At 42.4% G+C, this 25,438-nt stretch overlaps 4 protein-coding genes across 6 annotated transcripts; 3 read left to right on the forward strand and 1 right to left on the reverse strand.

Annotated features, from left to right (window-relative positions):
- The first annotated feature begins 201 nt into the window (after positions 1-201).
- LOC109480704 (ankyrin repeat and SOCS box protein 10-like) lies at positions 202-7,517 on the forward strand. Of its 3 annotated transcripts, none has more exons than XM_019782938.1 (4): positions 202-241; positions 5,113-5,291; positions 5,648-5,761; positions 6,023-7,517. In XM_019782938.1, the coding sequence occupies exons 2-4, from the start codon at positions 5,124-5,126 to the stop codon at positions 6,818-6,820; spliced, it is 1,080 nt and encodes a 359-aa protein (XP_019638497.1). In that variant the 5' UTR covers positions 202-241; positions 5,113-5,123; the 3' UTR covers positions 6,821-7,517. The 3 variants fall into 3 exon arrangements, with proteins under 3 accessions (XP_019638497.1, XP_019638496.1, XP_019638495.1); XM_019782937.1 differs by lacking the exon at positions 202-241 and adding an exon at positions 926-1,211; XM_019782936.1 differs by lacking the exon at positions 202-241 and adding an exon at positions 3,507-3,781.
- Positions 1,327-10,749, forward strand: LOC109480717. Its single transcript, XM_019782957.1, has 2 exons — positions 1,327-1,384; positions 9,830-10,749. Exon 2 carries the CDS (start codon positions 9,874-9,876, stop codon positions 10,300-10,302), a length of 429 nt encoding a protein of 142 aa, XP_019638516.1. The 5' UTR covers positions 1,327-1,384; positions 9,830-9,873; the 3' UTR covers positions 10,303-10,749.
- A 365-nt stretch (positions 10,750-11,114) lies between these two features.
- Positions 11,115-12,775, forward strand: LOC109480716. Its single transcript, XM_019782956.1, has 2 exons — positions 11,115-11,265; positions 12,013-12,775. Exons 1-2 carry the CDS (start codon positions 11,130-11,132, stop codon positions 12,261-12,263), a joined length of 387 nt encoding a protein of 128 aa, XP_019638515.1. The 5' UTR covers positions 11,115-11,129; the 3' UTR covers positions 12,264-12,775.
- A 105-nt stretch (positions 12,776-12,880) lies between these two features.
- LOC109480701 (structural maintenance of chromosomes protein 6-like) lies at positions 12,881-25,006 on the reverse strand. The gene is made up of 24 exons (XM_019782931.1): positions 24,905-25,006; positions 23,834-24,017; positions 23,435-23,549; positions 23,015-23,257; positions 22,489-22,631; positions 22,131-22,232; positions 21,874-22,011; positions 21,640-21,720; positions 21,094-21,329; positions 20,420-20,584; positions 19,865-20,043; positions 19,346-19,521; positions 19,034-19,144; positions 18,463-18,653; positions 17,879-18,038; positions 17,545-17,601; positions 16,916-17,086; positions 16,559-16,696; positions 16,333-16,451; positions 15,929-16,028; positions 15,476-15,634; positions 14,857-15,009; positions 14,490-14,587; positions 12,881-14,101 (listed from the first exon to the last, which is right to left on the reverse strand). Exons 2-24 carry the CDS (start codon positions 24,014-24,016, stop codon positions 13,981-13,983), a joined length of 3,339 nt encoding a protein of 1,112 aa, XP_019638490.1. The 5' UTR covers position 24,017; positions 24,905-25,006; the 3' UTR covers positions 12,881-13,980.
- Between the last annotated feature and the right edge of the window lie 432 nt (positions 25,007-25,438).

The following is a 25,438-nucleotide window of genomic DNA, read 5'->3' on the forward strand; positions in this document are numbered from 1 at the left end:
CGTTTTTTTTTTGTTCAAACAGAGCTGGCGTCTATGAAAGGCGGTAGCTACTTACTGCTCCCTATGCTAAAATGGTTCAGTCCTTGTGGCATTTCGTCTCTGTTATTTCAAGCCTAGTCGTCACGGAATTGTGAACGGAAAACACCCACCCGGCGCGTGACATGAAGTAAACACGGCGTCAACATGTCAACAGTCGCCGGTCATAAGTGACCAATAAACTCTACGAACAACCCATCCTCTGGTCTGTATGTTCTTCTTTTACTTATATCTTTTTGGAAAACGGGAAATAGTTTTATCTTGTGCTGTGTAAAACTTCATACGAGTAAAGAGTACGTATGCAAAGGTCTACAAAAGCTTACAAAAGTCTAAGCTACTGAAGGCTTTTTTCCCATTTGTTAATGTCGCGATTGGCTATGTAGTTATCTTCCATAGGTCGGCAAAGCCACCGTGAGGACTGTGGCGTTATTTAGGGGCCCACAATGCATTTCTGTATCTGTATCTGTATAGCCGATATAACCGCCTTTCGGCGTAACACACCAGCTTCGCAGGCACGCGGCGCGGCGGCAGCTGGCTATATTACACCGATCGACTTGTTACACCTAACCCTTGAACTTCTAGCTCTAGAGATTGTTTAAAGCTATCTATTGACAATGCCCCTACTGTACTTGGTGACAGTGAGTTCCACTCTGCGATAGTTCTAGGAAAGAATGAATTCTTGAATTTCTCTGCCGCGCTTGAAGGGATAACCGAAAAGTGACATTTGTTTATATCAAGACCCCTAAGGGATAATCACGCAGTACTTGAAAGAATATTCTTTTGCTGAATACAAGAAAAAAAGGGCCCGTTAATCAAAATGTTTGGATTTTTTCTTTTCCTACAGCTGTGAGACAAAGCAATTTTTATAATCTCTGTTACAAACAACTATTGTATCGTAAGTCCCCAAAACGAGTAACTTAATTAGATCGGCCCTTTTACAAAAGAAAAATAGCCGGAAGAAAAAATACACACACACAGCGATCCCAAGATGGCCGATTGGCAGTGGTACTCTAGAGAAGCCCAGCATTTCAAAAGAGAAGTGACGGATCCCTTCTTCGACGCGCTGAACGAAGGCGCCGAGAAGAAAGTTGTCAACTATCTTGAGAAACACAGACGGCCGGTCAACAAGCTGTGGGAATGGGACGGCGAGGAATGTTGGGAATACGACATACAGGGTAGGTACTCTGTCCCCTTATACGCTGACCCTCTGGGTTGTCCTACTCTCAAAATAGTCTCCAAGAAGAGGTTGGTTCCGCTATGGGGAGGGTGGTCGAATGTTTAAAACGGCGTCCCTGGAAAAGGCCATTGGAGTGGATGTGTAAGGAACCGCAAGAATATGATTTACAGGGTAAGTAACAATGGAGAAATGGTTTTATTTCGTAACAACGTTTCATTACAGCATTCACGTATTCAGCAAGAACGGGTTCGTCATATAAACACAACCCTACTTGACATATCATATCATAACATAACAGATCACATGTGATAATAAGCGTCGCACAACTTTTGAGCTATTATAAAGAAATTACATCCCAAGTATGAACTTAGCGCCTTGAATGATGAATTTCATAATCAGGCATTATGTTATTCTCATAGTTCGGACCAATTTATCATGTCCCAATTACGCGCTATTTACATATACCCCCTCGGCATATTATGGTCCACCCCCTGGCTTGTTATGATGCTCCCTGTATATGGTATCACGGAATGTCGCCTGTACATAGATGAAATGCCCTTTGGTCCACGCGTTCTCTTCAGGGGGAGGGGTACAGAAAAGGGTTTCTTTACTTTGTTACTCTATGATATTGCATTAGGTCGTCAGAAATTAACCAAAATCGGACTGAGCCGTGTGTGTAGGACTTTTTGTAGCGTAGAGTCTGGTCGTCACTACTTATAACTACAAACGGAAGTTCTGCTGCAGTACCAAGGAAAGCTGCCAGGAGGCCCGAATTCGACATTGACCATCGTCTTCGCAATAACTGCCAACTTGGCATGCCAAATATCATCACAGTCCATCCGGAAACTCAAACAAACAAACAAACAAACAAACAAACAAACACGACACACCCAAAACAAGACCTCCATTTTCATGGAGGTAATTTTTTGTAATTCAGGATACCGATACATTGACATTGTCTGATGAGGGTAGCAAAACCATCATATTCATGGTATTTCTTCCTTAGGCCTGACGTTTAAATCAGCATGAACTTATTAGTTATATCACATCACAGTGTGTCCATCCAAGATGGCGTACACCTCCAAAGACAGGTTCTTCCAGGCCTTGTCCCAGGGAAACCTAGACCAGGTAAAAACTCTCCTGGACAGGCGCATGGACGTGGACGCCGTGCTGGAGGTCAAACAGATTTACAAGGACGAAAACGGCGAAGAACAGCTGCTGACACTGATGGAGTACTACAGGAAAATGACCAAAGGGTCTGCCCTCTACCACAGTCAGTACAAGTTTGGTGGCGATATTTAACACAACGTAACATCTGTAAGATTGTTCTTGACGTATACAGTAATTAAAGTGTGGTATTTATCAACATAAAATGATCTTTCTTTATTCACAAAGGCAATGCTAGCGCTAGAGAATTGCTTAGCATTTTTCGTAACGTGTACAATAGCAGCTATTTATATCTTTATTTGCGCCATTTGCATTATTATCCCATGCATAACCTTATTTTGAATAAACCATCATTACTTTTGACAATGGCAAGTTCTTCAAACCATCCTCCGGCGAAGTCTTACAGCAGCTGTAGCTGAATTGTGCCTGGGGCAACGCGTTTATATGAATATTACCATGCAGCAGGACCCAGATGGTGGATTAGATATGAATATGATATGATGTTATGAAATATGATATCAAAATGTTTTGTACATCTCGAAGCGTCAATTTTAGTAAGCGACCCTTTAACGGTGACGATCAACAAACATGTCTTGAAAACCAGTTATACAGAAATACAGGTCGAACTGTTTTTGTTCCCGTTGTCTTACATAGTCTTAATACATTGTAATATCTAGCTCTACTTACCTACCGTCATATTACGAAACACGCCAACTAAACATACTTTATAACTTAATGGATACATCTGCTAAATTTGCTTATCCAAAGTTACTTAGAAAGTCGAGGAAAAAGTTTGAAAGATATGCTGAACTATTTGGGTAACCCAAGGCCTGAGAACGATATCTTTTGCTCATTATATATTCCCTCATTGTATATGTTATGTACCATATGAAGCTATCTGGGTCAACGATCATAAATATATCTAACCTTATAACCTACAACCTCTATATGAATGTAGAATACAGAAATATTGTATCGTGAAAAGCACAACAAATAAACAAAACAATTATATAGAAGGGTATAGCAACAACTTGCATATATGCAGTAATTGAATGAATTACGTATGGATAGATCTTGGCACTGGTACCTTCCCTTAGGATCTAATCTATGTTGACGATGGATGTACCCGTTGGCATCGCTGTTTTTGGTTTGACGGGACATAGCGCAATAGCTAGCGCACAGACATGTCCACCGCGTTGAAAGACAACTTCTACCGGGCCCTGGTGAAGGGTGCGAGGGAAGAATTCGATGTTTTCCTCTCCAAGGGGATACATGTGGACGCCGTACTGGAGGTGAAACCGTTTGTGGAGGAAAACGGCGAAGTTCGCGTGTTGACATGGCTGGAGCACGTTCAGAGGGAGACCAAAGATCTAGACCCGAGACAGAAAAGGAAATTTTACGGTGGGTTTAAAAATCGTGCATGTTCTTTAATTGATAACGTGATAATCAAGCATGCGCAGCATATTGTCGATATGAAACGAAGAAGAGAACAAAACGTTCATGACATCCTGGCATAATGAGGTCTATATACATAAAACGTATTACTCGTATTTACTTACATTGATAATATACTTAGCTTTATACAGGTCTGATTCGGTCCCTTATGTTTTTTTTTAATGAAGACGCTATGTCTCGTGAATCTCAATTTGTCACTTAATTTCATCTCATGACATCACAAACTGGTATCCCGCTCAATAAGAATCTGTCACGACCGCGATAGAAACTTGGACTTGTATTTTAGAATGTTTGTGGTACACCATACACAAAGATTTATGTATCCCCACATTGCGTCTGTACAACGTCTAACATCCGGACTCGACATTCGTATCTTCCCATTGAGAACGCCTTGACGTGTTTGTTGTGTGTTCACAACCTGACCCTTGTCCACCCAGCCATTGCTGGTACGTGTCGGATATTTGAAGCGGAGGATTTTCTAACAGTTAAGTGTAAAAAGTACAGGTTCATGCCACGGCCAGACGACGCTACAGATGGACGTCCTTAGCTTGAGGGACCGTTTTACAGAGTCCTGGAGAAGGACAAGATCGAAGACGTCAAGAGGTTCCTTGAGATCGGAGTGAACGTGAACGCCGTCCTGGAGGTGAAACCGTTCACGCAGAATGAGAAAGGGGAGGACGTGTTGATCTCCTGGCAGGATTACATAAGGAACGCGACAAAGGGCCTGTCCGTCAGACAGATACGTAAGCTGTGTGCGGTATACGTCGACCACAAACACAACCTATGTTTTACAGTCTTGTGAGGTTTAGATGGACATTATGGAGTAGAACTTCTGAAAATCCCAACTAAGATTGTAGTGATGACATTGGTTGTGACATCTACAGTATCAGCAGTGCGTAGTTTGATCCCTGTAACTCCGGGCGATGGCGCAGGCTATTTTAGGCCTTACCAGCGCGCTGTCAGGCTCAATATGTCAGTCTGACTATGTGGGTGATATGTCTATGATTATAGTATTTAGAAAAACGGCATGTAGAAAAGCCGACTATACCGTAACTGCAGATATAATAGCATGTAACGGTAAATAGCAGATACTAAGAAACTTTGTCATCTATATAATGCTTTTGAGAAAGACATTTTGACCATCTTGTCTACTTGTCTAATTATATGCTAGTTTATATATAAAAGACGTACGTGTGCAAACATCAAACATGTCATTTCCTCTCCGTGGTAACGTGATTATTCACATGTCAATTCCTGTCCGTGCCGTTGTTCTTCAGGAATCTGGTCTATGACGTTCGTGAAGGAGTACACCACGCCTCTGTACATCACCGCCAGTAAAGGGTACATAGAGTGCATGCGCCACCTCCTGGACAGACGGGCGGACGTCAACTACTCTCCCAACGGCTGGTCGCCCCTCCACGCCGCGGTAGATGGGGGACATGTGGACGCCGTACAGGTGAGCATTGTCGTTATGTACCCCATTATCACGCCCAATCAAATGAGGACATTCATCTTGTAAGTCTAGATTCGCCTAGAAAAACGGACATTCCTCTTGTATGCACGGTGTTGTATGCGCATATGCGTACATTCCTGTAAAACCCGAGCATTCCTCAAGCTTGTAAGTGTACATTCCTCTAGAAAAGCGGACATGTATATGCCTCTTATAAGCGCACATTCATCTAGAAAAAGTAACATGAACCAGGGATGAAAGTCTTATCATTTCAACCCTGTCGTGCATGGGCTAGTGATACAGTGCGTTTTCAGTGATTAACATTTTTTTCTTTGAGTGAACCAATATCTTTCGACTTTCAGTTGCTGATCAATCATGGGGCAGACGTGGACTTGGAGACAGAAGACACTGGGAAGACGGCGTTACACATGTGCTGTGGAAAAGACTATTTAAAGATCGCCAAGCTGCTGCTACGGGTAAGCGAATCTTCTCACGTCTTTGGTCTGAGGCTCTACATGTGCCTGCCAATTGTTTTCAAGTTAACATTCTGCATGCCACCAAGTATAAATGGGAGGATACATGCATCACTCTTTTCCCTTCATCATTTCTCCTATCAGTCCAATAGGTGTTGGAGACCACTGGTGGTGAAGTGGTTACATTGCATTTGATTTTTTAGGACGATACGTCAGTACCCGTGCTTACATGTGACTAGTTCTGACTACGATATACTCTTCCAGAGAGGGACCAACATCAACGCCAAAACCTATGACGTCGAAGAGACACCCCTACACGTTGCCGCCCAGAACGGTCTCTTCGACTTGGTCGATCTTCTGTTGGAGAAAGGTGCCGATCCCAACGCGACCAACAACGAAGGCGACACGCCCCTGGCCCTGGCCTGCACCTGCACCGAGGGAGACAGCTACTACCACAGCACCGTGGAGAAACTTATCCAGTGGGGCGCGGATGTCAACCTGAAGGACAAGGAAAAGAAGTTGCCTCTTCACAATGCTGCTCGCAAGGGGGACCACAGGCTGGTGGAACTACTTGTTCTGAAAGGCTCGGAGATCAACGCGAGGGATTACTTCCTGAAGACTCCGCTGTTCGATGCGGTGGCGGCGTCTGAAATAGCGGGCATGGGCGCTGAGGGAGTGGTGAAGGGGAAGCCGGAGAAATGTGTCCAAATTTTGCTGAACAACGGCGCTTGGCGGATTTTCCCCGAAATCTTTCACCGCGTCCTTGTCATGTGTGCTTCATACCCGCCCACCGTGGAAGTACTCATCAACGCGTACCCTCAGGTTAAAGTACCGAGCTTGTGGATGGAATCGATACCTAAAGAGGCTTTAGCCAAATTTCGGGACTTCTATGAGGCATTTGAAATACTGGGTCGTAGTCCTGGCTCTCTGCAACATCTCGCGAGATCTTGTTTGCGAGATTTTCTAGGACGAAGGTGTCACAGTGTGATATCCCAACTTATGATCGCCCCACGTCTGAAAAGATACCTTCTTTTGGAACCTGGGGAGGCAGGACTGCATTAACCGTTGTCAAATAAAAAACTATATGCATCGATGTTATAGGATATTTTCTGTCTTACAAAATGCTACAAGAGTTGCCTTGAACACTAGTCGTCCATAAACCATGCAGGTAGAAAAAAAACAACACTTTTTCTACCTCCATGATAAAACTGAGCAGCAGGGTAACAGCTTTAGGCTGGGTCACATTCATCGTTTGTCGTCGCACGATTTTTGATAGATAGAATTTTCAAGCTGGCTGTGACAGAACCAACGGCCGACAAGGAGCTATTACAGTCTTTTCCGTAACAAGACAGCTAAATTTTGCAGGACACATCCACCGCTATCCCAAAAACGTGACCGGGCCATTACGGCAGAATCTGATGCATCTCAGCCACGATTGTCATACAGCAAAACCCAAAGGCAATGTGATGTGCGATGATTCGTGTAGAATTTTTGAAAAGGTTGACAAGTCTTCTCATGCTTACCTTGTAACTCACCGGGTAGTGCCTAAATTATAAAAGGTTAGTGTGAAGACTGGCAGTGTTTAATGATGTTCTATTGTGTGTTGGGTGTACATATGATAATTGGTTCTGTAGATGATTTTTGGCGTGTAAATAAACGTACATGGTAAATTACGATGCACTTGTATTTCTTTACAAAATACTTCCAACGGATAAACAACCTCATTCATCATGCACCAGTCAAGAGTAAGCATGACAAAAACAGGGGGAAGAAACGTACCAAAACACATACAGCTCAAAAATAAAAGTCGAATTAAGCGTGACGTAAATATGCATATTGTTAATACATAAATATTTATGTGCCATGTTGACCAAGTACTGGCCAGCTATACTATACTTTGTGAACACAAAATTCGAATTGTGATTTATTCAACTTGTTATTTTCCAACAACAACTGTATGCGTGATGTTCATGACTGATTGGTAGTGCTGACAGGTCCTTGCAAGACTACCATAGGGTATAGCTACATGTATGTGTGTACATGTAGTTTCTCAGAGGCTCTGCTGTTGTTGCCCTGCGCAGTGACGTGCCTGCAATGGACATGAGATGTAACGTTAGTACCCAGTTGCTAGGGAAGAGCACCAGATTAAGCCGATTGTATTTCAAACTTAATAAGGGATGAAGGGTCACTGTACGTGGCTGCGGTATATTGTAATCGTTGCCAAACTCTTGTTTATATTATGACCTCCTCAGTGACCGCGCGGACGCATACGTATTTTCAAGTGCCGTGGAAAAACACATTTTTGCCGTAACAACTTGTGTAAACAACACATGAGAGAAAAACATGCAGCGAGCCAACGTTACCATGACACGTTACCACAACGTGTACTTTTGCATGGAATTTAAATTGTAATAATAATTTCTATAAAAATCGCGTTATTCCATCTGCACGTTGTATTTCACACTGGTGTGAAACTGTGGCGCGAGACCAAATATTTGAGGACCTGATTATGAACAGCTCCGGGCAACATTCTCTGTCCATGTTTGAAAGAACGAATTGCACAAGTACAAAACAACCCGTAAACATACTGGAGCTCTGGTTCTCTGGCTCATGCGTGGCACATTCTAAACAAACGATAGTATCTGCATCTGCGACACTCTCTCTTTTACGTCAGGTTACCTTGACCGATGACATTTTACACTTCATTACCCTCCGTGTAAACAAAGAGAAAACGTATCATTCTCTGCTGACAAAATTTGCAGCTATCAGCGTGCAATCATGACTGTAGTACATCTTCAACACTTCATACTATCTAACGATGTCAAAGAGTGAAGACCTCGGCCGCATTTTTCGTGCGTGTTGGACAACATTCTACCGAAGGTGTATACATTCGCCCGAAGGCACGCGTTTCAGGCAGATAGCTTCGTGCTATTAGGAGTGTTGATCCAGCAACCTCACGTGTGACCACACTGACTGGGCATTTAACAACCCAGGGGAGGAACCACCATTGGGTGATATTACAACAGATACAGCTCTCTTTAGCTCAATTCGTGGTGTAAGTGATCGATATGCATCATTTGATTTAAACACAATTCTTACATTATATGAGTACGATGCAATTTGTACAGATACATCAACTTCATTTAGAAGTTATCAACAGTAAACATAGTACCCTTTGGCTGCGGATGTACAAAGTACCGTCCCTGAATCTGACAGAAATTAAAGGTCTTGCTGTACACCCACTTGTTAGCTGTTTTGACGTATTGCAGAAGTCCCTTATCAAACTCGGTAAGTCTTAGTCTTACCAAACAGACAGGTACCTAGAGCTTTACTATGACTTCAACATTTCTTAAACCTGTACATTATAATGGAAACTGCTTTGCATGATGAAGAGGTGTGTTTTTGGAATAGGGTGAGCACTATGCTGATACGGCGTGGTCACATTCGTCGTAGGTCGTCGTACGAACCAACCGTCGACAAGGATGTTAATTAAAACAATCGTTATTGTAACAACATGAATTTTCTACGACATATGCATGCACGACTATGCCAAGAATCCGAACAGTTTGCGATCAAATGACGATCGTACCACGAATGTGACCAGGCACTAAGTCATTCATTTATCCACTCATAACTGTAATTTTAAAATGAATATCGAATATAAACTCCAAGCAGATTTTTGGGGAGCCAATGATTACGTTTTGCATGCTAGCTGTCCTTCGATCTGTCGAACTGAGAGGCAGTTTGACACAAATTATCCTCAGTGACGCGCTGTGCACGGTGCGCTGTGATAAGAAACGCTGTGACCTTGAGTCAATACTGGATGGCTAACAAAATAGGCAAATGTTTTGTTGTTACTTGCCACCAGTCAGTCTTTTCCTACTTAGTAACTATCACAGTATATAAAAACTACTCAAATCACACAGTTTGATACAAATTCTACATGATGACAACGGACGCGCTGTGATAAAGCTAGATCAACTGCTTGAATAAGTACTGCGTGGTAAACGTGACATTACAAACGTGATTTTAAGGAGCTATTCTCATGTTTCTCCTTTTCAATTATCACAGGCTAAGCCTTGACGCACCAACACATTTGATACAAATTCTACACGATGACAACGGACGTTAACAAGGATCTCCTGGGCATGAAGACCACCATCTTCGGACTCCTGAGGACCGTGCAGAAGAACGTGACAGAGATGAACACCATCTCGGGCACCCTCGGTAGTCTGATGGGGCGTACCAAGAGGCTGAGGGCGGGGCGGGCCAAAGGCAGCAGGACCGCCAGGAAAGCTACTACAAAGACGGCGAAGACAACAGTAGCTACATCCAGCGAGAATACAGCGGCACAAGATGGAGACAAGAATGTGGCCAGCACCGGAAACGGACCAGCGGACGACAAAGCGGCGGAGATGAAGAGAATGACGGAGCAGATGAACGAATGGATGAAGAAGGTGGAGGAGGAAACCAAGAGGCTGGAGACAGAGAACGCTCTGATGACGCAACAGCTGTCCAAGATCGCTGTTAACGTTAAGAGCTGACTGTTTGGTCGAATGTCAACGGCGCGATAAGTCAGTGTCTTCTGACCATAAGGATAACAGCATATGTTGTCGGTTAGCGTTTTCATATAGAGTAGATTTACGAGGTGGCTAATGATCTGTAAGCTGAAATGGAGCTTTGTTGCCATTTGCCAGTGCTCAACTTTTTTTTTACTATTTTATCTTGAAAACATAATCTTCACTGTAGGCATGTAACTTGCTTTCTGCTCTTGGTCCATTCATAGATCTAGTGTAGAGGTATTTAGCATGCAGTATATGTTCTTGGGCCATGCATACAAGACGATAGTGTTTGATTGTGCAGAAGTGGCACGTGGTTAGGCTACAAAACGTTTATATATCTTATTTTACACTGATGAAAACTAATTCAATAAAAGAAAGAATTCTACAAGTGGTCTACCATCGTCATTTTCTACCCAATCTACCGCCATCCGCAATATATCATACAGGTCAATCGCTGTAATCATGGTGGCTGTGAAATATTCTCCAAACACAGCCCAGTTTTACATGACCCCCTGTCAGAATTGTCTTGCGGGTCAAAATGCAGATTATCAGTAATTAATCATATGTGAAGACGGGTATCTTTACCCTGGGGGTGTGGCGAATGGGGGAGGAGGTAGGACTGGTTTCGGACTACACCATCATGGTACACTGGGGAGGAAGCACCTACTGCCCTGCCTATTCATCTAACAAAGATGTACACTTAATCAGTCACTATACATATCACATGTAACATCTTGTCATAAGACTTTGATTTACCGCATGTACACATGTACAGAAAGTATTGCCTTATCCGTTATAAAATAAAAGTGATGTGTAGACGAACACCCCTCCATTATGGACCAACCAGAACCAGATCACTCCTCTCCCACTCCCCGATTGTCGCTTGTGCAACAGGAGCTGAACACCTGTCAACACTTGGAGAAAACTTTGAGTTCAGCATTAAAGGTAGGTTTAACTGATTGGGGAACAACATTTTAATGCTGTTATCTGAAATGGTTTATCGGAGAAAATGGGTCGTAGAGGCTAAAAAAAGTTGTAGAGGATAAAAAAAACCTTCTTGCTTTTATATCATAGATGAAGTGTATGATAGAAATAGAAGTTATCTCAAATAATATATTTTTTCCAGTACAAAGGACTATCGGCCTAATGTAAACACTGGCGTTGTTGTCGGCAGATCTTTCGGTGGTAAAGTCATAACCAACCTGCAAGACACTATTGAATTGGCCAGAGTGAGACACTATTCAAATGACCACAAGGTTGCCAGTTGGATAGCATCTGGCCAATATTTGATAGGGTCTTGGCTGTTGATTACGACTTTTTTGACACCGACCACAAGAACTGCTGGGAGATTATGACAGATTTTCCAATTTTGTCTCTTCAACGTACATTGGCCCCTTCCATCAGTGTGTGAATCTGGGTCATACCATATCCTGCAGCAGCATTTATCATGCATGCATAGTTACCACACAAAAGGCACAACAAAATGAAACTAATACAATGTAGTCTGCTTATCATGTCCAAAATTCCTATGTATCAAACTGAGTGCCCTTTACCACTGCACAAGGGGAAACGCACTCAGAAACATCCAGACTCTCCAGAGCAAGACAGTCAAACCCACAGCCCAAAAGAAAACTTCTGTACCCTGAAGATAAGTAAACATATTTGCCTCTTTATGATACCTCGTCCTTGTAGGAATACCACTCGAGCGTCCAAAGACCGGAAACACCAGCATGGCTGAAAAACTGATGGAAGTGGCCAGCACTGTGTCCAGTCTGATGAGCACTGCCCAAGAACATGGGTTAGAACTAGAGGCAATTAAAGACACTCTGGCCTCGGCATTCGGTCTGAAGAAAGGAGAAGAATCTGAAGGAAAGTCTGACGAACAAGGGGAGGAAGAAGAGGAGGAGCCTGGAGAAGATGAGGAGCCTGAGGACACGTCTTGAAGTTGATAATGGAGGTAGAAGAGGGTGGCAGAGAACCATGTACATCTTCACCACAACAGCTGAATGTATGGGGGATAGAGCTGTGTTTGTAAACATGTTTTAAGTATAGGTACACAGGTTTAAGTACAGGTTTGGACCAATCATCAGCTCCAATCATCTCTAAGTTATACTTGTAGTCTTTTTAAGTGGCAAATTTTTGTCTTTGTATGACAGTTTCCATATCTTATAAATATTAAAACAAGTCTTACTTTGAAGTCAATGTGGTATCTTTGAGCGGCAAATTTCGTGATTTTCAAATGAAAATTGTCACCTTTGAGCTGCAGTTTACTAACAGGCTTTTTAGGATATTAAGAAATGGTGTCCACTAGCCCAACTGGTGACTATAGTAATCCATATGGTGAATACTGTGCTAGTGGTGACAGAGAGATGGTGCGAGACTATTGACTGTTAAATGAAAATACAAAGTAGAATTTAGCATGCACAAACTGTCCCAAAACTAAACCTACCATTATAAAATTTTCAATTCTGCACATTGTAGACCACAAAAGATCACTGAATGTGCAGTTCTTATATATAAGGCTATAATCTATATCATCAAATTCCAAGTACAAGCAGCATATGTAATGAGAAAAAAACTTTATTTTTGTTCATATGGCAACAAACTACAACAGTCTACTCATACTAAGTTATAGGAAACCACATAGAACTAAGTCCAGCTACAAAATAAAGAAACAAAATGTAACAGAATACTAGTTAGTATTAATTTACTATAGACAGCTGATGTCATGTCTCTGGGCTTCATAAGAAGTTCTCAATATCATATTATGACATTCATGCAAACGTATTAAAGTTATGTAGTCAGGGCAACTACAGGACTACTCTGTACTTCAGTGACCAACCATGACTCACAAGTCATTTCTAAGTCAAATCTGACCAATGATTGCCATGTAAAAGTTGTGTCACTCAGCTAGTATGATGTGTTAGAAAAGGTGAGAAACAGAAAACAAAGTCGACTCTGAACTTTTGACAGGATTAAAGGGATTAGAAGCAAAGGGATTAGAAATCAAATTGAACCATTAGTATACAGTGAACAGATAAATGTCTGGGAATGTATCATGTCATCATAATAACATGGTATCATATGACACCAATAAGAACTCTTTCCCCACTCTTGCCTTCCAACAATAGGTAACTCAATAATGCACAGCCATTGCACTTGTCCCATGGCTTTGGAGTAACATCACATTCTCATATTTTGTAGAAAGGTCAGTATGTTATCTTATCTGACAAGAATCCATGTGCTGATGTTGCTTGCTGATCTGTTTGGATCATAAAAATTTTTATCTTTGTTCAGAAATAACAACTATTCATGGGTAAATGATGGAATAATCTTGCCGTTTCTTATGTATCAGTTACATACAACAAGCTGCTTCGTGGATTGAACTGCACATGCTCAATACAAAGTTGAAGGCCCCCGAGACATGAACAAAATCCATCTGTACATGGTACCAAGCATGGTCTAATCAAGAACTGTTTACAAGTTAGGGGTCTTCACCTTTTACTTTGCATATCTACAGGATAAACAGTCAAATATGCACTGGCTTCTAAAACTGCTTGTAAACTCTCAATGCCTTCCATGTACTTTTAGGTTCCTTACAGAGCTTAGGCATACAAACTTCTCTCCATCAGTTACCATGTACAGAACACAGTGCAACACTCAGTTCCTGCGGTTGTCATCATCATCGTCATCAGCCCTTCTCTCGAACGGCAGCACCCCCTGTCCCCGGTCTGGGTCTGGCATTCGCCACATCCGCACGATAGAGTTGTGGCTCAGTTTACTGTGGGAAGGACAATTTATCAGTTTCTTCATGCTCCAGTCTTTGACTGACAAGTGTTGACCACCTTACCATTCAGAGGTTACACTTGAGACTATGTCATAGGTTAAGAACACAACAATTCAGTATGACTGTAGTTATAGGCAAGTGCCTATGCTACAACTGAGTGACATTGATTATGGGATTTATATCAAAACAGAGTGAACAACAAAAAACAGTCATTGCAGACCTGGAAGAGTCAAGAAGTTAAAAAACTTTTATTTAACTATCAATGTCCCTAGGAGATACACATGTTCTTGCAAACACACACACAAACACACAGAAAACAAACTATCAGTACACAAAGGTAATCAGGCTGTCTGGCATTTAGAGGAGAGTTGAGCACACATACTTCATGTCCTGTGGAGTGAGGAAGATGAACTGTCTGTAGCGGTGATCGTGGGCCACCTTCATCATCATGTCCATACTGATGCGCCGGTTCACCATGTCCTGTACAAGGGGGAACATCACAGGCTTAACCTTCAGCACACTTCAGCTACCAATACTCTACTGGTTGGGCTAAATTCTCTATTGATTATGGGGTTAGCATAATCAATGGGGTAGCAGTGAGAAAGTTAACTTGCATGTCCCTGGACTAACTTCAACATCTAATTGCCATTTACCTTGTTGGTTAAAATCAGATAAGAGGTGGGTCAATTTATATTCTAAACTCTACATAAGGAAACGTAAGTGCAACACATTAGGAAGATGCTCCTCACCATGAAGACATCAAACTCGTCCAGACAGCGGAAGGGGGACTCCATGGCGTCCCACAGGGCCAGGATGAAACACACGGTGGAGAAGGAGCGCTCCCCGCCAGACAGGGCACGCATGTCCTTCGTCACCTGTCGGTTACTTTCACTCGGCTGCACCTGAGTAATATATGTATGTGTGGGGTCATCTTAGTGGACTTCATGTTTTGTTCGTTGTTGTAAATTTCTTGCTGCAGCTGATTCTGTCTCACTCAAGGCAACAGACATACATACATATAGTAGGAAATTGAAGACATGAAATGATATGACCTTTTCTGGGACATCTGACCTAACTTCCTGTGAGAGTTCCAACATGTCTAGCATATGTAGAAATAACTACAGAGACAAAGGCAAACACACAAACAGAGACTCTGAAAACAAAACCTCTGTACACAGAGGTAATAGAGCACCTACACAGTAGTAACTACACTGTATCTGCTTGCATGCATAACTGTATACATTGTTTCTATTGTACAAAACAACTTTTGTAATGTTTGAAGTGACCTCTAATCTTGAGCCACTGTTGCGTACGGTGAAATTTTTTTCTCAATATACATATACAGGTACTCTATATTTTCTCACATACTTCTAGTGAGAGGGTGCGCCCTCTGTGGTCAAACTTCATCTTGCCAGCGAAGCCTCTCTGGTGCAGCATGTTGATGAAGAACTGGTTGGAGCGCAGAGCCAGCATTCGGCGGAACTCCTTGTACAGCTGCTGCCGCTGCCCCATGATTTCATCCAGAATCTGGCAACAGCGGACAAACAGAGTCAAACATCTACATTATACAATACAGCAAAAGGGTAGATGTAGAACATACTCACTCGGATTGATAAATCAAGGCTTTCCAAAGAATGAGATGATCACCAGCCAAAGACAGCAAACAAGTCCTATAAACGTGTACCTTACAGTCATACTTTGCTTTTATGTCATGTAACTGATTAACTGTTAGCACAGTGCTACCAATTTTCATGGCATGATCACTGAAACATGCTCCATTCTTTGCAGAACGTAAACAGAAGAATAGTTAACACTATACACCTTGAGAAACCTCTTGAGATCCTTAATCTGATCCTTGATGGTCCAAAACTGTTCTCTGGATTCATAGTAGTCTCTTGTCACCTCTTCTCTATTGCCACGCCTTTCAACAGAAATAACAATGAAAGTACATTTTAGCAGGGACTTAATTATGTGGCAGAGGGGGAGAGGACATTTTCACTACATGTTTGAAGTTGGCGGTTGAAACAATCCTATGGTAAGTAGTAATACACTGGAAACACATCACAGTGCCATGTATACACTAGGGAGAGGTCACTTTCAAAATAAAAGCAATGCAAACATTAAAAGATTTACAGTATATCTACAGCAGTTTGCTGATCTTTCGGCCATGGTTAACTAAGATCGAAAATATGATACACTTCTGATGCACAGAAAGCACAACTCACTTGACTTCCTCCTGGGCGATCCTCTTGTTAATCTGAATAATCTCGTTCTCAATGTTCTTGGCTGTCCGTCGCACCTTCAGCCTCTCTGGGCAGATCTGTAAGGCTTTACCTGTCTCTTCCTAAAAACAGAAGAGAAGGTCCGTCAGGGTTGTTATGTTCAACTTTAAGTTTTACAAGAGGTTGTAAATGTATCTTGAACTCCCAAGTCTGAAGACGCCATACTTACCTCCACTTTCTTAGCGTGTTTATCATGGTCCTTCTGCATGTCAGCAATCTTCTTCAAGTGTTCCTTGTGCTTCTGCTCGTAGTGTTTCCTGTGCTGCTTAGCTTGGGATATCTCAATATCTGCCCTGCCAAGGTCATCCTAGAACAAGATGAAGTTTGAAACAATGTTAACCTAATTATGTGAAATATTTAGCCTTACAGTTACAGGGGGCAAATACATGTACAATTATTTCCACTAGCATGTGGAAATAACTACACAAACAGAAGTAACTACACAGAACGACACACTGAAAACAAATCTCTGAACGACACACTGAAAACAAATCTCTGTACATGGAGGTAAAAAAATGTCTCATGCCTTTAGGGGATCTGCACTATCTGCCAGCTCCCTGATCTGTTGGTCGATCTGGTGGTAAGCCTCCTCTGCCACGGCCAGGTCATCCTTCTGGCCGTTGAAGTCAGTCTCGATGGTCTTTATATTGTCCTCCAGATTCCCAATCTGCTCATCATACATCATCACTTCCTCCTCCTGACAGACACAGGGGAAACACATGTTTTCATTAAGGGCCTGGTCAAATATGTCATGTCATCAAACTGCAATCGTACAGTTGCAAACTTAGGATCTGCATGTGTCCTGAAACATTCAGCTGTCTTTGATCCTTCTTGGCTGTTGGTTCTGTCACAGCGGCATGTTACTAGTATGTCGGAGAGAATATCCTCTGCAACAGGCAAAATTCTGATGCAACGTTGACCAAAAACCCAACGAAAAACGCGAAAATACGGGGTTCTGCGCAGGCGCAGTATGTTCTGCCGACATGCTACCTACATGTACAACAGATGTGGCTGCTTTACTCAAACACAACTTCAGACAAAGGCAATTCTCCATCCTCTTATCCTTTCTCAATGCTTCTTACACCACAGTAAATCATGAATGATGTCTTCTGAATCAGACACCAAGTCACAAAGAAGAAAAAGGCTCAGACTTACCAGGGTTGAAACATCCACTGGAGTGGGCTCCTCCACAGACTGCAAGTCACGGATCTCCTGAGGGGTGGAAAAAGGCACAATTGTACTGATTTTTTCCTTCAGGGTAGGAGGGAAGAGGAGGTATCCACATTGTTTTGAATTTGTTGTTGAAACAACTCTATAGTACTGTATACAAGGGAGACATGCTCCTGATGTCATTAATTTGTGGTGGAAGGGTCACCCAAAAATAAAACCACTACGAAAGATTAACAATACAATGTATTTGAATGTGTATAAACTGTAGATACAAAATCTCCATACATTCTTAATGGTATTTTATAACCATATGACGTACATATTGTATTTTGTTGATGCTCTCCTGAGTCTTCATCTTCTGTGTCTGGTGCCGGCGCTGCTCCTGCTGGTTCTTGCGGATGTCCAGATCCAGTTCCGCCAGCTGCTGCCGGAGGGCGCTGCCTTCCTGCTGGAGACGCTGCAGGGTCTGCTGAGTCTCTCTGGGTGGGGACACAATAATGATGAAAAATTTCTTCTTAATGTCAAGATTTGGCCCTTTATCTACTTTTTTTACAACAAAAATGACAAAAATTATTACTACACTGTCATCATTATATCAACACCATGTAGATTAATATCCCCTTTGTAGAGACTGCAGCTTCTGATTGACTGAATTTTTGACAGAACACTAAAATTCCTTTTTTGCTTTGTGTGTTTTATTGACTTTTCAATCATACTTTTGCATTTTGCATCATATTCAAACAATCAAGGGTTACACAAATCCAACTTTGGTTACTCGGAGATCACCGCCTGGTAGAAAGGGGGCATAAGTGAAACCTGAAATCCCCAGATGCTGCTATGCTTTAACATCACAAAACTGATTTGGTGAAAACAAATATATAATTTAACAACTGCACAACTCACTGTACTTCCTCCTCGATGCTGACCCTGAGGAAGGAGGACTTGTCAGTGTTGGAGGAGTAGTATCTGTTGGTGTAGACCTGGTCCCCCATGGCTGTGAAGGCCTCATTACAGTTCCTGGGAGGCCGCTGCACCTGCATCACCTGACGGGCCTCCCTGTTGTCCTTGATCATCAGGACACACTCGATCTTCCGCTGGGGTGGGGACAGGAATGACATTAGAAATAACAGTTACAAGAACTGAAAGACCTCATACCTTGAAAAGGTTTTATGAATACTTCTTTATTCATTATATGAATTTCTCACTGATTCTGTCTATGCATCTTACCACTGGCTCCCATAAGGCAATATATATGTAGCAGGAAACTGAAGACAGGAAATGAGGAAACCTTTTCTGGGACCTTTGACCTAACTTCCTGTCAGTGTCCCAACTTGCATATTGCATGTAAAAATTACTACAGAAACACAAGGAAACACACAGTAGCCTGTTACTGACTAGAGTTTATTGCAGGTGGTAAGCAAATATGTACGATTATGTAAAAATAAAAAAGAAACTATTTCAACTGTTGTAGTACCTGATCTATAAGGAAGTTAGAGACAACAGGGTCTTCTATCTCCAGAACGTCCAGCACAGAAGGGTAGTCAGGGTGCTGGACTCGGTTGGCACTCACATCATAAGGACGCTCCTGGGAACAGAGGACAAGAATCTTTGAATGGACATGTTCTTTAAATGTTCTCAGTATTTTTGCAGCTTTTTCCACGAAATTGGAACACCGTGAATATGATTCTCCAATGTATTATACTACTGGGCTACAGAATTATTTCAACCACAAACTTCAGAATAAATGTATTCACAACAAACTTCTTGTGGCACATCTCTGACTCACGTGGAAGCGACTGATGATGATGGGGGGACGTTTCCCTTCCGGACAGACACCCCGCATGATGCGCTCCAGCACCTTCTCGTCGTGGTGATCGTTCGCACAGAAGGCAAACATCAGAGTCTTCAGACAGCTCTCCACAGCCAGGGCCAGCTCCTGGTCACGCAGACTGATACAGCTGCCTGGGAGGGGGGAGGAGTTATACAGTCATATTTAAACAAGACATGAAACACCCCCTTGTGAATTTCATGTTTTATTCATTATAATTGTAAATTTCTCACTTATCATGTACATACACTATTTCACTATCTGTTCCTCTCGGCCTGTGGGGAGACCATTTTGCCCTCTGAATCAACCTTCCTGTCAGGCTGTGGTTACACCATTCCCCTTACTTCCTGTGACTCTACTGTATTCAAATAAACAAACATACTACGTACATAGTAATAATAACAATTATCAAATACTAAAGCCATTTTTAAAGCATATTCAAAACTTGAGAAGGACTATCTAAGTGTAAATACTGACCCAGTGGGCCGCGAGGTTTCTGGTGGAACCTGCCCTGCTGGTAGGCCTGGTTGATCTGGCGGACCAGGTCAGGCATGAAGCTGCCGAAGCGCTTGAGACTGTTGTTCCTGCTGGACTGGAGGTCCTGTAGGCGGCGCTGCTGCTGACGCGTGTTGTTCTGGATATCCTGCTCATCTCGCCTGCAGGACGATAATACACACAGTATAGTGAAGGGTTCACATAACAGACTTTAACAAAACGTCTTCAGTCAACTCCTACAGTGGACAGGACAATGTCTTTTGCCTTCATATTTTAGGGATCAAGCATGGTGCAGCTTTTGTTGAGTCTATATAATAAATGTGCATTTCCCTGTTGAATCAAACTAGCCAAGATGATACCATCTTGCCTTATTAGTTTATCTATTCCATTGAAGTATAAGGCGGCAATAATACTGTAGAGATCAATCTTTCTTTTTGCCCAATATTTGACATGCTTCCACATTTCATACATGCAAGTTCACACACAAAAAGACCTTATACAGAGTTCTCTCCTCAGTAGTATATATCCCAGCCTTACTTGAGACTGTAGAGTTGTTCCTTGTAGTGACTGACAGCCTGTGCAAACTGTTCGATCTGGTGGTCGGTGGTGGTCTGCTGTGCCTGGAGTTCCTGCAGCTGCTCCTGTAACATCCTGATCTGTTCCTCCCTGGCACGGCGCTCAGCTTCATAGTCCTGCTCCACACTGGGGAGGGACAACAGACCAGCAGGTTAACAACAGTCAACCCTCACGTAATCTCTGGCCTAACACTGAGACTTCTAAGTACCTAATGGCTGTACCTTTACCTGTACCTGAACAAAATCAAATTTGTTTGGGTACACAGCTCTATTGAGACTACAAAGTAGACCAGTTCTTTACTGGTGTCTTAACTAAAAAGTACATTTCTAATGTCATGTTTTTAACACTACCTATAAGGTTTTGAGTGCCAGTGTGGTACAACACTTAAATTCAATACAAAACTTATTTGCTCTATCTACAGCTTACAGAGGTCCCTCTGACAACACAACCTTTCTCTTTTCTATGTGAAATTTAATGTTTCTACCTGCAAAAGCTACTGTACCCTAGATTACATATTATCTAAATTACTGCAGGGATAAAATCTTTAAAACCATTACTGTGTATCATCTCTAAGAATAGTTGTATCTTCATAATGCATAAGGCAAAGATACGGCAAACATAGCTAGAAGACGTACCTGTTTCTCATTTCATCAATCCGTTCCATCACCTGTTCTCTGTCCCTCTTGGTTGTCTTGAGCTGGTTGAGGACCTTCCTGTGCTCTGCCTGGGTTTTCTTGCAGACGTCCTTCTTGAGCTTGAGGTTGGCCTTGGCCTGCTCGTTCTGCGGGCTGAGAGCCTCCACCTTTACGGCCAGATCCTGCAGTTTGTGCTGGATGTCCTGGTGTTTGGCCTCCGCAGCGTCCACTTTTTTCTACGGAAAGGTAAGAAACATTTTTTTACGTTAAAGACATTACATTATATTTCAAAGATGACAATTTTTGCAATCAAGCACTTGGAAAAAAACACTTACTTTTGTTTTGAGATTGTAATATGCAAACTCTCATATGCAAACAAAAATTTTCCATTAAATATTACGGTTTGCAGATACACGTACATGTACAGGTCTGAAGTACCTAAACCACTGTACCTGTGTACCTAAAATAATCACTTTACTGAAATGCTGTTTTGTCTCGTAGAGAATCCTACTTCACAACAAAACAGCAGAAAGCTTACAAACTCACCATGGACTCTTGCACCTTCTGGTCGTACTTTGGTGTCCTTGCCTCTTCTTGTTTGATAGTTTTAGCAAGGGGCTCCAGTTGCTATGTACGAAATAATACAAGAGAACTGAAGATTAGAAAGATTAATACCATAACTCAGTTAAGAATTCCAAATTCATGATCACTTTTAGTTTTACACTTTCTCTCTTACAGAATAAGAAGAGTGAAAGGAAGATTCCTCTGTGGCCTACTCACCTTCTCCAGTTCGTGGACCTGTGCCCAGGCGTACATGTTCTTCAGCCCGTCCACCTTCTTCTCCAGCTCCTGTAGGGTGGCCAGGTCCTTAAACCGCTGCTCCTTCTCCGACACGATCTTCTCCAGCTGGGGCACCGTCTGACACAGACCACAGACTTTTAGTCAAGGATTCACAACTCACAGTAATCAACAATAGTGGGTGCATTCAACACATAATAAAATTAAACTTTCATCCTAAATCTACATGAGCAGCCCACCTCCTCCTTTGTCCTGAGAGTTGCCTGGATCTCCTCACGCTGCTCCTGGATGGTGCTGTAGTCACTGCTCATCTGCTCCAGCTGGGTGGCCTTCAGGAAGAACTAAGACGGAAAAGACAGTCATTGTTTACCAAACTACCATCCAGCCACAAACAAGTGAAAAAGGATAAAAGTTAAACTGCACAGTTAGGTATTCCAGCTAGTGTTATGGAGACACAGTGTATTTATTGTCTACATGAAGATTTCTGTCCATTCCACATGCCTAGCATGTGGAAATAACTTCGGAAACACACAAATGAACCCAACGAAAATAAAACCTCTATATGCGGAGGTAAGAAGTCATAACAGAAGTTTCCACCTTGTACTTGTCGGAGGGGTTCCTGGAGTGGAGGAAGTTCCTGCTGGTGTCCTGGTTCAGGATGGAGACAGGGTTGTCCACCTGGATGTTAAAGTGGTCCAACACGTGGCTCAGCTCATCACGCTTGGTGGAAATAGTTTTACCTGGGGGTGGGGAGAAAACAAGTCTGCATGAACTTCATATGCAGGTGGAGCTGTGTACATAAACTAGTTTTAGGTACCGGTTCACAGATTTAGGTAAAGGTCCAAACCTGTACCTACATGTGTGAACAAGTTTGGCCAATTGCTAAGTTATATATGTAGCCAACTGTCTTTTTTAGTTGTAAGTGGCTGTTCTTGCATGAGGGTTTACATATTTGAATATAACAAGTACAGGTTTTCCTGATTGTCAAGTGCTTACTTGTCAAAACTGTCGTCTTTGAGATCTGATGCAATTTACCTGTATTTATCTTTCATAGAAAAATGATGTCTACTTGTGTTTTACATTGTTCAGGTACTGATATTGGTTGCACAGCAATACCACTCACCTCTGATGCTTTTCAGCCTGTATGACGTGGCGCCGTCCTGGGTCAGCCTGCGCTCCACGATCACGGCGTCCCCGTACTCGTCGGGTTTGTACGCCTCCATGCCGCGGTTCCTGATCCGGATGGCCACCTCCGCAGCATTCTGCCCGTGCTTGATGAAGCTCTTGATGCTCTTCCCGCGGTCGGTGATGGTGGCCTTCCCTCCCAGCCCCACCACCAGTCCTGTCAGAACAGCACTCTTCCCACCTGCAAGTACACACAGCACAGTCAGCTTTGTCAAGAGACAATTGCTTCAAGTGTTCAAATTACAAACCTTACCACTTTTTGAAGGTACATTATATTTTCTCTTCATCATGGATTGTTCTATATCAGCAGGTACAGATATCATGTTAATAAAAGTATGTGAATGTTAACTCCACTTACTTCCGTTCTTTCCCACCACAAAGTTGACATTGGGTCCGAACTTGAACTCCAGACGACTGTGGCACATGAAGTTCTTCAGAGATATGGCTTCGATGATGCCATACTCAGCCTCTCTCTGAAATGTTCAAAAATAGCATACTAAGTAACAAAATGGTATGAATTTCTCACTGCTTCTGTCTGTAGATGCATTTTGCCCACTGCCTTCCATAAGGCAACTGACACACATATCAAGATATGGCAAGACAGGAAACCTTTTCTCTCAACTTTGACTTAACTTCCAGTCAGTGTCCCCAAGGTGCCAAGCATGTCAAAATAACTAGCTTATAGTAACACAAGCAAACAAACAAACAAACAGACAGATACACTGAAGACAAAACCTCAATACTATACCACTCTTACCATCTCATTAGGATGCATGAGGTTAGGATCCCCCTGGGTCAGGTTCATGACACTTTCCTCACCATCCTCCTCCTCCCTCTCCATCTTGGGTACCACCTCCTCATCCTGTCCGGACTGGGCACGGGCACGTTTGGACGTGGACGGCTGGTCCACTTCTGTGTTACTGCCCTTCCTTTTTGCCATCCTGCTGGTCAGAGGGAAACTCAGGTCATCAGTTATGTAACTTTCATGACAAGGAAATGAAGATCTCCTGCTTCTGTGAAATAGTTGAGAATTTCCTGTTTTATTCATTCTTGTGAATTTATAGCAACTCTGTGCTGTATGACCGAGGATGTTCTACCTTGGTAAGACCATGGCGCTCTCTTTTACCTCCATGGTAAGACAAATCTGTATCGAAGTAAGGTGTGTTTACGGTCACTTGACAACTAGCCATGAAACAATCATGTTTTGTTTTTATGTGTACGTGGTCATTAATAACAATGAACTCTCATGCACTATTCATGACTCTGCTTATCAAAACAACACCTTGTGTTACCAGTGAAAGCCAAGGGACAACTGAAAGTTTACAATGTCGATAGCTAGTGCATATTTGTGTAGTGTCGGTGCGGATATAATTTCTGAAGGTGTGAGTTATGCTACTGGCATATCGTTCCCATCTTGTGATGCTGTTTATTTACAGAGAATTTTTTGCCTGAGTTGTCAGTCATGGTCCAGTTGAAATCTCACATTCACATCTGCAGCCAATTAGTACGCCGCCCTCCCACCGAGTGGTAAATACCGCGAAGCAAGAGTTTTCTGAAGGTTTCCATGTGATCTGCGTTGGCAAACTGTGCTACAAAGTGCCTTTTGCGAGGCTGGTGTGAACTAAAAGGTTATAACGTTAGTAACTTATAAGGTCTTATAAGAATATAGAAGCGACACCGGTTCTCGAAACCTTGTTTTGATTCCATGTCTGTGGGGATTTTCGTACCTAAACTCACATAACGGGACCAATATACCACTGTACAAGAATAAGAGAGCCATATAAGATAGTACTGACGGATATGTGAGGAAAAACTGAATGAAACGTACCTGCGACAGCCAACAAACCAAGAGGAGGGTGGACACAAGCCTGGACCCGTCTGAACAGAAAATGGCGCGAATCCTTGACGGTAATGACGTCAGGAAAACAGCTGTGGCTTCGAACGCCTCCTAGTGAAGTTATCAATAACTGCAACTACATCTAATCACAGGTACTAAGTTCATCCAAGGAAAAGCTCCTTGGCTCATCCAACTCTTCTACCTCCATGGTTCATCAAAACATTAAGTTTAGACCGTTTACTAGTACATGTAATTAAGAAAGCTGCAGAGATTCGGCAGCGACGTGGAAACAGCGATAAACCCCCCACTCACTGTTACAATCTTGCCTGTAGAATTTAACGTTATATTCAGAGTTCAGATTTTGACTGATGGTGCAAACATGGTAAGTTACATGTATTTCACACAATCAAATGAGCTGTAATCCATTGTGTGATGTGCAGTAATTCAACCTTGTACTTTTCTCTGATCAGACAGCACAGATATTAAATACACTCTGAAATATGTATACCATACGTATAACGTTAT

This window comes from Branchiostoma belcheri, unplaced genomic scaffold, assembly GCF_001625305.1.
Source record: "Branchiostoma belcheri isolate BF01 breed outbred unplaced genomic scaffold, Haploidv18h27 scaffold52, whole genome shotgun sequence".
In the NCBI taxonomy this organism is placed as follows: Eukaryota; Metazoa; Chordata; class Leptocardii; order Amphioxiformes; family Branchiostomatidae; genus Branchiostoma; species Branchiostoma belcheri.